The sequence below is a fragment of the Chlamydotis macqueenii genome, chromosome 21 (assembly GCF_036417535.1).
Source record: "Chlamydotis macqueenii isolate bChlMac1 chromosome 21, bChlMac1.mat, whole genome shotgun sequence".
NCBI classification, from domain to species: domain Eukaryota; kingdom Metazoa; phylum Chordata; class Aves; order Otidiformes; family Otididae; genus Chlamydotis; species Chlamydotis macqueenii.
The window spans coordinates 1477213-1490505 of NC_141576.1; the positions used below are offsets into that span (position 1 = coordinate 1477213).

At 45.3% G+C, this 13293-nt stretch overlaps 1 protein-coding gene across 2 annotated transcripts in view; it reads right to left on the reverse strand.

Annotated features, from left to right (window-relative positions):
• PRDM16 (PR/SET domain 16) overlaps nt 1–13293 on the reverse strand; it is a 317495-nt gene that overhangs the window by 28380 nt on the left and 275822 nt on the right. For both annotated transcript variants that reach the window (XM_086764499.1, XM_086764498.1), the window contains exons 6-8: nt 6625–6823; nt 2531–2678; nt 1865–2018 (exon numbers count right to left, since the gene is read on the reverse strand). In XM_086764499.1, coding sequence (XP_086620625.1) covers nt 1865–2018; nt 2531–2678; nt 6625–6823 — 501 coding nt within the window. The remainder of the gene's footprint in view (nt 1–1864; nt 2019–2530; nt 2679–6624; nt 6824–13293) is intronic.

Consider the following 13293-nt stretch of genomic DNA (forward strand, 5'->3'; position numbering starts at 1 on the left):
TGTCTCATTTGGGTGGATTTCTTTAAAAGATGTTTGTATCCTTTTCTTTCCAAAACAAAACTACCCCTTTCTAACTTTACCCACCTCCCTTGCCACGTGCCAAGGGGTGCTATACTGTGGTTTAGAAGATGCACACAAGTTTATAATAAATGGCTCATCTGCTCAAGCAGGTTGTACCACAACTGAGGGCACCTGCTGTCAGCTTTCACTGCCTCAACACCATGTGGCGTTTGCGTTGTTTTTATTGTATGCATTCACACGACAAAAAAGAAGTTATACTCTTCCCCTGCGGCAAAACTTTATGAGAAGACTAAGGATAACAAAAGCAAAGTTTTCCAAGGGACTCAGGCTCCTTTTTCCCATTCTCCATCACAGGAAGAGTTCCTAGACGGGTCTGATGCACAAAGTTCCCTAAAGAAAAGTGCGACAGGTATGAGAGCTCACATCACCATTCTAAAATAAGGAAAACTGGAAAATTTTTGTTTAAGTCTTCAGTTATCAATGATTTCGTAACTCTGCATATACTATCCCCTCTTGCTGTTCTGTGTTCTGCAGTCATAAGGTTATCATTTGGGGTTTTTTTAGAGCCAAATATAATATCGTAACAAACAAGCAAACACACTCCCCCCACACAAACCCTTCTGGTCCACTGAACGGGCAAGAAACCCCCCCAGCGAATCCCACCTCCAGGCTCCCCTCAAGCTGCTAATGGGTTCCATATTCATGCCTGCGACTCCACCTGGCACATCTGAACCAGGCAGAATCAGGCTCAAGCTGCTCCACACACTGATTTAGACTGACAACTCCCTAATTCTTATGAGGTGAGAGTGAGGAGATTATGAGAAGAAATCATTCATCTCGCTGCAGCAATACTATGAGATCCAAATTATCTCTTTCATGTGCCCGTCATCAAATGAAAGATTGCATCAAAATGAGCAATACGAGTATTTTTTCTTCCTCCACTGACACCCATCTGATTATCTCAGAACACATTAATGAAACGAGTCTCCCAGGATACTCTTGCATGCTGTTCCCATTATACCAATAGGGAAAAAAGGCAGAAGGGGGTTCAGCGGCTTCCCTACCCTGACATCAAAGCCTGGAATCAAACACAGATCCCGTTCTGTGCCTGAACTACGCTTTCTGAGGAGTGTCAGGAAGTAGTCCCTAAAGTTTCTATAGCTTTGTTGTGACACCATCCACTTTTCTGCAGAGTTCTCAAAATCCAATAGGTGCTGTGTCAATTAAAAATATATACAACCCCGAGAACGACAAGAGATGAGACGAATGGCTCTCAAGGGAAAATGCCCTTTTGGAAATATTCCAATAAAGAGAGCACTACGGACACGGTTAATCTGCTATTTATTAGGCTTCCAAGCATTACCAAGATGAAACATGCAGTAAATAAAGGAAGAAAAAACTCTTTTTAAAAAACACCTTCTTCTCCCCTCTGTGACTATTCCAAATTCTTTATAACGGCTATGGGATTTGAGGCACCCCTCAAAAACATTTCCATCAGGCTGTGTCAGCTATTTATTTATGTCACCAACATGAACATTCAAAAATTATTAAGGAAAAAAAGATGAGAGAAAGAAAAGATATGAGAAAATGGCATCGCTAGGACTGCTGAGAGACTCAGCTTTTAACTTGTCAAGAAAGTCAAAAACTGCCACGAATGTTTACTGAAAAAACAGGGAGCATGCAAAAAAAAAAAAAAAAAAAATTGCTGGGGAATTTCATCTTGTGCTCTGACCTATAAAATTACAGCGGCTGCTCGCAGAGGGACAGCCAGTGCTGGGGGGCCCCGCAGGATACGCGCAATTATAGCAAAAGCCCGAGCTCCGTGATGGCCATGACAACTTACATATGAAAGGTTTGACAGTACTGTGAATGTGCTTGTGTTGTTTGAGGCCAGACGAGGTGGCAAAGGTTTTGCCGCAGTCCGGGCAGGCATGGGCGCGCGCTCCGACGTGCTGGGAACGGATGTGCCGCTGGAGGTTGCTGGGGTCGGTAAACACCTGAAAGAGAAAAGCCTTGAGGGAGGGGAGGCAAAGCAGTAGGGAGAAGAGGGTAGATGTGAAAAGCTTGACTATTATTTTTTCCAGTTTTTGACACCACTGCTCCTGGCACAAGGAGTGCAGGATATTCACCTCCCACGGCAAACAGACGATGAACCGCGTAGGGCTGAGCCGTGCTGCTGGCACGCTCTCCAAAGTGTGGTGCTTGCAGTTTAACAGCTCTTTGCTTCCACACCTCTGCCCTCCCAGCGCTCACCTGCCACCCCCCTGGCAGCCTCTCCAGTACCTGGGAAAAGGCCAAAGGCGCGTTGCTCGGGGCAAGGCTGAGCTCCACATCCCAACCGAGATGCCGGGGCCAGCCGAGCACACCTCTCTCCCTGGGTTACCACGCTCCACACCACTGCCGGGCCACCAGCACGGGTCACCCATCCTCTGGACCCCCTCCCTTCCCCCGGGTCCCAGCACCCCCTCCCAGGCGCAGCTGCCCACGGTTACCACGTCCTGCGCCGTACCTTAACACAGTTTTCACATTCAAACCGTTTCCCACTGTCGTGAGACATCTGGTGACGAATCAGGTTGGATTTCCAGTTGAAAGCCTTGGGACACTGGTCGCACTTGTACTCCCTCTCCTCGGTGTGGATCACCATGTGCTGCTCCAGGCTGGGAAAGACAGACAGGCTGACCTCGCACGCCGCGCGGCAGCCCACCGCCCGGGCCGGCAGCGAGCGGAGCCCGGCCCCGAGCGCCCACCTGAACCGGGCACTGACTGCCAAGGCATATACTGTTACCGAACCCCTGCCCCGAGTCAGGGGGGTCTGAAACCGAGAGAGGTGATTAGAGACGGCGACAGAGAAAGAGGCCGTGGGGTCGGAGGGGGCTCCAGGACCAACTGCTGCCGCAGAGCGCGACCGCAAAAGCCTTTGTGAAAAGGAGGTGAGCAGCACATCGGCCATCAGAGGTGCAGCGACACACAAATACTACTTCTTTTTTTGGCATTTACTTCAAAAATGGAAGCTGCCCTACTCTGCCTCAAAACGTCGCTGCGTTTTATGATATTTCTTATTAAATACCCAAGTCCATTTACAAGGGGGAAAAGGAAGGTAAAACCAGACCTGACCCTGCAGGTTCCTGAAGGGAAAAACGAGCACTTTGTGACCAAGACTTCTACGGCATCCCCACAGGGAAAGACAAGATATTAGCTGTTGCTGCTGAGACTATCGTGTTGCCGTTTTCGTGGGCACAAAGCCCACGGCTTCCCAGAACACAGCAACTTAACGTTGGAAAGAAACATGATAAGGTGCAAACACATTTCACTTCTAAATGTCAGACATCTTTTATTACTTAACTCGGCAATTTCAACTTCTGCCAACTGGCAGCTTCTCCCAAACCAGGAGGACGATGGCAAACCGAAGTGGCTGCTGGAGCAGGGCCACGGCAGGGATGGCTTTCCGAGGAAGGCACGGGGTGCCCTGCCTCCCCTACGCCCGAGCCTCTCCCCGTGCATCAGCAGCCAGCGCTCCGCCGGGCCACCCGACCAGGTGTGACACGCAGGGGAAGGCACTGCCGGGGCAGCGGGGCGGGTACGGAGCCTGGGAAACCATTCCGTTGAAGTCTGGGATGCTGTAAAACATACTCAGCAGGCTGGAAACTGCACCGCTCAGACCAGACCTCAGAAACAAAGGAGGAAAACGCGCGTCCTTTGCTGCCTTCAGGGCAGTTTAACGGGAGTTACAAACGCTCCTCCTTACTGTGAGCAATGATGAAGGACGAACTTATGCGAAATCTGCTGCTGCCTGAAATCCCCTGCAGATCGATATTAAACCACTCATACAGAACTTTAAAGCACGGCTATATTTTTTATAGGAACATTAAAACTAAACACTACTAGAAAATCCTGCCAGTCTTCATTAAATGCTGCAGGACAGCTTCCCAGCCCGTAACTCCTGGGCATCTCCAAGGACCCGAGGGATTTAGGCCCCTAGGAATCGACTCAGCCTTGCCACCTCCTCAGGACCACGCTGCTCTCACTGTTCAGATGGCTACGGGGACCTGCATCCCCGCGGGACTGTGTGCCAACAGGTACCGCCGGCCTGCACGCTGATGGAGCGCGACGGACCCGAAGCTGGAGTCCGCCGAAATTCCCAGTGTAAGGACTAATTGCACTGACACCTTTGTGTCCTGAGGGCGTTTGCTGGCACATGAACAAGGGCAAATGTGTAGAAGACGGCTTCATCACAAGCAGGTTTGGTGGGACTGCCACCTGCCTGGCAACTCCACATGCCAATCTAAGCAGCCACCAGCCTGCTACTCCCTTGAAGAACCTCCTCCTCCTTCCAGCCAGACAGTTAATATTCATGAACATGCCCCTAATAAACTGCCAATTCACTAATTCTGAAGAAGCAATATTCATTTTGCTAAAGAAACGGTGTTCTTAATACTACAAAATTTTTTACACATGCAAAGAAATAGATCCCTTTCACACACATATACAAAAACACGGTCCTGTTAACTGTGATTTACGAGTTTATTTAGAGCAAATATGGACAAACTAATACGCTGTTTAGAGGCAAGTACCTACTGGGATTAGCAAAACATTTATTTCTTTAGTCAGCTGCTAAATGCCCAATTTCAGTTCCCCAGTGGCACTCCTGATTTGGTCTGTATTAACTTCTGAAAAATTATAAGACCATCTAGGTGCGCTGACTGGATATATTCTGTGTTTTAGCGGCTTGCTTTGTACACAAAATGCAGCAGATTGATGGGGCAGGGATAGACGTGGACGTTCTCTCCCAGCTTCACTAAATCCGTCAGCGTGCGGTACACTGAATAGCGATGTTGCTAACTTTATCTTTCCCCTGTTTAAAAAAATGGCTTCATGTTATTTGCTTAAAAAAATCCCAACTCAACTCTTTGGAATCAATGGTCTAAAAGGCAACGCAGCCACTGAGCCCAGGCGCTCCTCTCACCACTCCAGACATCCTAGGACTTGGAGTTTAGCTGGAAACACCTTGAAAATGCCTCTCTGCCACCTAAGCGTGCTCAAAAATTGGAAACCCACGATAGAACACGCATGGACCTTTGCCTCAAGCTTGAGATGTTTGTGGGGCATGTCCCGAATTAACATAAAAACTACAGAGTGCTGGAAGCTGAAGAGGAGAAGGTTTCTAACACAGCTAGAGAGAAGGAAGAACCGGAATTTCTACTAAAAATCATAAATATTTAAAACATTTAAAGGAAGTTCTCCTCTTGTCAGGTAAAAAAAAAATTAAGAGAATTGCAGCCTCCTAGTATCTAACCAAAAGCAGCCAACGCAGAACCACGAGGTGAGGAATAAAGCCACCAAACCGTGCTCACAGGACCACGGCAGGGTACCACTGGCAGCCCGTATCTATTGCCAACGCTTAGAACGCCCCCAGCACAGCCAAGAGCCGAGCTCTTTCAGTACAGAGAAACTGGTGAGATGTTCTTCACGTTTCACCTTTCCCTACATTTTTTAAAATGGATTTTTCTCTTCATTTACCTAGATAAAAGATCTGAAAGTAACAATATAATTCAGTTCAAAATGACTAATCCTACTGAACACCATCTTTTTAAATTAACTAAAACGAAACAGGTCTTACACCGGCTTTAAGCTCAATGTTTTTGCTTTGCTTACATACTACATGACAGAGGATTGCAGTTCTCATAATTTTATAACAAATCTTGCTATGCGTGGTGTTTGCTCACCTAAGAGGTCAACTGAAATGAGTATGTGAGAACTCCTGCCTCTGGTAAACAGATAAAACTCTAGTCCTCATGCTGTGGAGAAAACCTTGAAAATGCAGTCCAAGAGCTAAAGTCTTAGGATGCAAATAAACACAAGCCTAAAATGATTTTTTAAAAATCCTCAACTTTTTAAAACTGGCTCCTAATACTTAACCTTTTGAGTCTCACATTGCAAACGAATCAGAAATCTCAAAGATCTCTGCTTTAAAGTTGCATTTGATTACCACCACATTACACTTGGAAGATGGACATTTTCACTTAAAACTTATTGGGACAAATAATTTTTCCTTTAAAAAAAAGTTTAATTCTTGTTTAGAGCTGCCTTATAACAACATGTGAATAATTATTGCAAATAAAAATATGAGATGGAGAATATCTTGTCTTGTTTATCTTGTAATTAAAACATAAAATTTGATTGGAAGAGAAATTTTTAATTGCTTCTTCAAGATCAAATAGGAGCTTATGACCATGTTAAGAGTTCTTGGTATAACAGCGCCTCTTTATACCCACTGATCTCAAACGGCCAAGAATTACATATTTAAAAAGTCTCCATTCAAATATTGGCAGAATGTAATACCACTGTTCTCCCTCAGACCCAGATGACACAGGAGCAGCTGCTGCAAAGATTAAGGTGAAATAAAATGCTGTCCAATAGCTAAGGACACTGAAGGATCCTAAATCTGCTTTCCTGAACCCGATGGAGAAAGGAAAGCCAGACTCCCGTAGCCGTCCTGAACCACCCAGGTCCCACCTTGGTCCCACGTTTGCCATCACCGGACAGGAGCACGCAGGAGTAAGGGAGAAGGGCAGGCCAGAGGAGTGTCTGGCAATTTTCCGGTACCTGTATTTATTGGGGAACATCCTCTCACAGTCTTTGCACTCATAGACCTGTCCATCTCCAAGACCTTCTTGCTTGATCTCGTCATTCAGGGTCTCGTACAGCGAGCTGACGGCGTTGCAGGCGTACTTCTTGTGTCGCCGCAGGTCGAGCTTTGACTGAAAAAGTTCATCGCAGTCCTCGCAGCGAAACGTGTGCTCTTCTACAACAGACAGAGAAGACAATTTTGGCTTGTGCATCAGGATGTTCAAGCAAGTCTAATTATTCTACCCAACACTGGGCTTGTAAAGAAAGTGTAATATTCTGTGAGGATCTATTAAACAAACAGACAGAGAGGAAACTTGCAAGTGACAGGAGGGAGAAACTAAGGTAGGCTGTGCCAGCAGACTGCTTTCACTTTAAGCATTAAGAAAAAAAAATAAATCACACAAACAGAAGAGATCTCGTTTTCTTTGTGTCCTGGGCTCTGCTGAGACGTAGTGACCTACAAGAATTAGCAGACACACAAAACAGGGGGGCTATTTCTGGAGTCGCGCGTTTCTTTGCAATGAGGTTTTTTGAAAATACAAATGAGCTCTTCCCCAAAAGGGGCTGCCAGGGAAAAAAGGAACAAACCATACTCGAAGTCAGACAGTGGGAAAAGCAAATTGCCACAGCACAAACTCAGGGAAGCTCCTCGCTAACGTTGTCCCCTTAACTCGTCCCACACAACTGCAGACGCGCAGCGTACCATCAGACCCGAGGAGCTCAAAACCAGAGTCCCACAGAAGAAAGAAAAGGGAGCCAAATTCTTTGTTGTTGTGCTGGTCTGGGTTTTTTTTTTTAACAAAAAAAAAAAAAGATCTAATGGACATAATAAATTATTGTAGTCAAGGTCAAACAAATTAAAAAGAGGGCAGCTATTATTAAGTTTACAAGGCAGCATCCTGACCATGGTGCCAAGCCAAACAATCAGCTCAGAGCTGTAAATTTTCCAGGACGACCTCTGCGAGGAAGTCGGGAGAGCTCTGGGTTTCTCCACCCGGCAGCCAGTTCGAAACAGAAGCTTCCCAGCCACCACTTCGTCACCAGCGCCACATTCCCTGTCCTCTATCCTCTTCCTCTGGACTCCGGGGCTCTGTTTCATGTTAAGTTTTAGGCTCTTCTTCTGACAACTTCACTTTCAAAAGGAAAGCTTGTGGTAAAACGTATTAGCTCAGAGGGAAGAGTGGAAATATTCTTGTAAGAGATGCAGCCAAAAGCCAGCACTGTGATGGAGCAGATCCACCCCGGAGCGCTGCTGCTCGGCGGGCAAGGGGACAACGGGATGACGCGTGCCGCGTCTTTGGGCTGCTTCTCTGCCTGGAGCCGGTCTCAAAATCTGCAACCTTTCGGCAAACCCTTGGTTTAAAGTACCCCACATACTTGTTTGCCCAAAGTTTTGCACAATTACAACCACTTAGGCTGTGCTTTAAGGCCTGAAATGGTGATTTATATAAATCAGGGTTAATTTTGTTAGAAGTGTGGCAGGAGTACGAGCACAGGCAGTGTCACACCCAGAGACCGCCGCCTCCCCGCCTGCACTCGGGCAATAATCTTCTTTCTCTGTTTCTCTCGATACAGCATATTTAAACTCAGGCTGTGGTTTTCGACCCGAGCACGCTGGGGAGTCTGCGACTTGCTTCTGCGGTGACTAAGAAAGACAAGATCCCGTAAGCTGCTACAGCAAGCTATGTAGGCAGACGAAACCCAAAGTGGTCCACACCTACACGGAAAGTATCGACATCTCCACAAACTGGAAAAAGTCAAACACAGCTGAAAAAGAAAATATCACTACGACACAATCAGCGAAGCCTTGCTATTTATCCAAGCAGCGTGTCTAGTGATGCTGGGCCCAGTGCACGCAAGGAATTAATAAAATACAGAGATGCTCTAGCATTTCCTGAACTGCAGAAGAGAGGGATGTAAAAAGAAATAAAATCCACCGGGACAACGTTTTCCTTTGGGGGAATTTTGACTAAAAAAGGAGACCTAAGGGAAGGTCAAGAAACAGCGTGAACCACACAATGCTACCGACCAAAATTCACCACTTCATCTGCACGTGTTTATGGACCAAAAGTGTTCTTAGTGTGAAAGCACCAAGTAAGGGGGGCGAGGGCTGCGATTAGGTGTGTTCAGGCACCTTTTCACTCTCCACACACCCCTAACTCGGGTGAGAAGAGAGAAGTCTGACAGCATCGGGTGTCCCAAACGCACGCGCTGCGTGGGCTGAGGCCATAATCTCATCATGCCATCTCTCCTCGTTATTAATGAGCTCACGCTAGCTCTCACGCACACTGAAACAAGTGTTTATCTGCTCCACCGTTCAGTTTTCACAGTCTGAGACGTCAGGCTGGACGTTGGCGCTGATAAACACGACCTTACTTTTGTTCTGGCTGTGACTCCTAGAGACGCAGGCTGGACAGACGTTCACTTGCCTCATGCAGCCCACCGAACTGTGCAGTAACAGGATAAATCCCTCAGCAACTCCAGATAACGTGGAACTGCTCTGGCAAGGTGCTCGTCTACCTCAGAACTCACCCTGCAAATCAAACGTTTCCCCTCTTTCCTCTTTTGTAAACACAGCAATGGTGCAACATTAAGTTGGCTTTTTTTTTTTTTTGCAGAAGCAATTGAAAGCCCTCTGGTCTGGGAACTCCCAGGTACTTTCACCTCTTAAGAATCTCCTACAAAACTCCCAGCATCTTGCAAGCTCAAAATGACAGCTCCCCAGACCTGAAAACTAGGAATGGAGGACACAGATTATTATTATGTTTTTCTTTTTTGACTTCAGAGAAAATGCATTAAAAGACCTTCTGCAAATCCATACTAACTGCTTCCCACTTCAGCTTGAGATGTATACAATTAATTGTATCTTATTTCACACAAACTACCCTCCAGAACCAGAAATCCACTTAGAGTCTGGAAAACTAGCCATGGAGAATAATTTATTATACACTTGACTAAAGATGGGCAACTCGCAAGCGCCCAGCCCCACAGTGCACAACCTGGCACAGCACTACCTGTTGTTATCAACGACGGTGACGTGGTTTTGTCCTTTCTATGCGATCACAGAGTAGGCAGAGAGACAGATGAAATACTTTCACAGCCTCAGTAATAACTGAAGAGATTTTGCTTCTAATGCCCCTTGTCCTTTGGCAGCAGAACGACAGATCTCGCACAAGCTACGCGCAATATAACGCGATCCTCAGTCGGTAGAAGCTGGCAGAGCTGCGCTGACACAAGCTGAGGAGCGGCCCCGTCAGATTTTTATTAAGAAATCTAAGAAACAAGACAGCTCAGCTGAGGCACGTGCATTTTTTGCTTTGGCATTTGCATACTTTCGGAGCTACACAGATTTTACAGCTCTAGCCCTTGCACGTCACTAACTTGAAAAAAACCTGTCTATTTTGTACAAGCTCGCACTTCAGTAACAACAACATTCCTCTTCTATCAGCGAACACAGCAGCTCTTTCACAGGTAGAGAAGATGGATGGTAAGAAAAGAAATGCATGTGCTTCAGAACAGATGAGTTTGGAAAAAGAAATTTTTTATTGAAAAGAAGAATTAAGAGAACTGACAAAAATACGATTAAAAGCCTTCTAGTCACGTGTTATACGTGCAGCCACTGGTTGCAAATATTATTTTGATGCTCAGACAGCTTAACGAGAGGATGAACTGACTGGCTGCTCGAGTAGCTGACTGTATCGTACCAATATCCCATTCCTCCAGCATTCCTGCTTCTGAACTTTAGAAGATGAGAGATCAGACTTCTCAATAAACACCGCTGCAGGGAAAGGAACAGACCTGCAGACTAAGGGCCAGACCATCCCCCTGCAAAAATGACGCCCAGTAACAGACAAGGCTCAGGACTGAGCTAAGACAGCCTGGCATCTACTTTGTGTCTTTATATCAGACAGCCAGTTTGCAGACTTCAGGTTCATTAAAGTTCTTTTATCTTCTTTAAGCACCAAAAATAAAAATATTGCCCTTCAAAACAAGTTCTCGTTAAGTTTTCTTCTTACATTAAGCACCACAAATGAAAACACTGCCCTTCAAAAAAGGTTAGTGCTCCTGTATCTTACAGGGAGAAGGGGATCAAAAGAAAAGAAAAATCCAGCTACAAAAAAATTGCTGCCTGTTCCCTCTGTCTTGTTTGTCAAATCTGTGGTTATACGTGTCTATCTTAAGTTCCATCAGTAACACTCAGGACAAAGCAGGAATGTAGCAGAAAAATAAATCAGTGCCTAATAGCTTTCAGAGAAACCAAGGGGAACACAATTATGTGGCATCTACATGCTAATCTACCAGACTTGAATCTCAAAGGAGTTCAAGTGCCCTACTCAAAATTCCTGCAGTGATAAGGGGTCTGCTGTGTTTGGCTGGGGTTTGGAGAAAAGATTTTTATGATAATTATCTTTGTGCGGAACGATTTTGCATTTTCTTTCTTGTTAATTCAGAATCGAAACAGGGGTGCGAGGCAGCAGGAAGATAGCATTACTGAAAGTAAAAAGTATTAGGAAGTCAAATATTTAATGTTGGCCTATTATAATTCGAAAGCAATTACATGACAAAAGCACTAGACATTACCGGGAAGACACAGATAAAGGTTACGTAATGGCAAAGATGGAAAACAAGGAGCACTTTTTGCTCGTTCACATAAAAGCCTATTAGAAACAGAAATGCAAAACAGTGAGTTTGCTTTCTGATTTCCCCCTGACATCAAAAAAAAAAAAGGTATGTGCTACTCCATCATTACGAATACAGAAATTATTTATCACTGTTTGCTGGTCTCAAGAGCATTATTAACTTTTTGGGGGAGAACAGTGATAAAATAACCCCAAATCTGACATCTCAGGGAGACAGCAGCTACCGCACCGCCTGTTCATCCGCTTCAGCCAGCGACCTTCAGCAAAGAGCTTTCAGCAGCACTACTCCTCACACCATCCCTTTTTCAGAATATTTCAAACTAACTGTGCGTGTCGTACGTATACTCCTAAAGAGTTTCACTGCAAATGTGAACCTGAAAATTACAGTCATACACAGGTAAAAGAAAATAAATGTATTTTACCACATCCAGGTAAGACAACTCAAATTTTCAGTGCTTAATTATGTAGAATAGCGTTTCCAGCTAATAGTTTAAACCAGACTGGTAGATGAGAATCTATTTATAGAAATTAGCCATCAAATGATAACGTGAAACCTGCAACAGGCTCAATGAATGAACAGAAAAAGACATAAGCAATCTGCTCTAATAATCTCTTCACTTGAGAAAATTCATGTACCTTTTACTTTGTTCTCTAACTTTCACTGTCACCAAAGATCAAGGAAACTAAGAACCTTACAAAAGAGAGCAGGACTTTGCAAGTCCAGACTGATTTTCCTCTCATTTCCGGATCACGACCTACCTCACAGGAGCTTTCTGCAATGCTCTGTTACGACAGGGTTTTGTACTCATCTCAGAAGATGTGGATTTGCCAAAAAAAAAACATTTTAAAACAAGAATCTGTGCAAATTTTGATTACTCTAGATATGTCTGTGCTGTGGCCTTGTTTTTATAATACTTTTGGGGACGGTGTAGCACATCTTTCCCAGTTTTCCTAAGAGATCTCTCCCACTGCACAGAGTGTTCGCATCGACAGGCTCTGTCACTTTGGGATACCAGACATCAGGCAGAGTCTCAGACCAACGCTGAGAAAAGCACTGTAACAAAAAAAAATAAAAGATCCTGGCGACACTCTCAGATTGCCAGAATATTTCAGACCATGTGTCCCGCTAACCTGCCCTCCCGCCGCTGACAAGATCCCACAACAGCTACTCCAGGGAAGCACGCAAGGAGCAGGTGAGCAGCAACCTGTCCCAGGGAACGCCGCCTCCCAGCTGCCCCTCCAGTGAATCAGCTCAGCCCGCGCTCCCTTCCCAAACCCCTGCGTTATATCTGGAATCTTACTGTAGGAATGCTGGCTGTTCTTACTCGGCAGTCCCAGATCTTTCTGGTTCTCGGTGAAACTAAAATTGAACCCAAAGCTTTCAACAATCTAACAGAACGACAAGCAGAAAGCTTCGTGCTGCTTCTTATTAAAAAGGTAAGTACTGTACAGCATCTCTGTGCACCATGAAAAAGGAAGAACTCAAAGTCGTCTCTTCTTTCTCTTTTTCCCATCCCCCTCTACGTGTCCCCTTGAATTTTACACAGCACTGTTCCGGTGCAGGAAGAACACACAAAAATCTTGGCACATTGCTCCTAGCTTACTAGCAAATGCTCACTTAACCTGGAAAGCATCACACAGTCTTAGATAGTCTGTATGATTATTGGACTTCCGTAATTACCAGCAGGATATTCAGTGGAAAATCGTTATGCTAATATACGAAGAAGTGAACAAGGCTTAGTCTTTCAGGCTGCTCCACACACAACAGGCAGTTAAGGAAACTTCTCCCTGTGCGAGCCTGAGCTATGCACCTCGTCCTGCAATACCAACCCACTGCAAGGCAGGAGAGACACTGCAGTCATAAAAATATTACCTGTCTTTTAAAAACAGCCATTCTTTTGGCCTTCACAGCATCATTTCAGGGTTTCAGAGGTGCCTATGTTCTAGCAAAAACAATTCTAGCAATGACTTGTCCATCCTCTACATGTAATCTAAAGCTGGACAG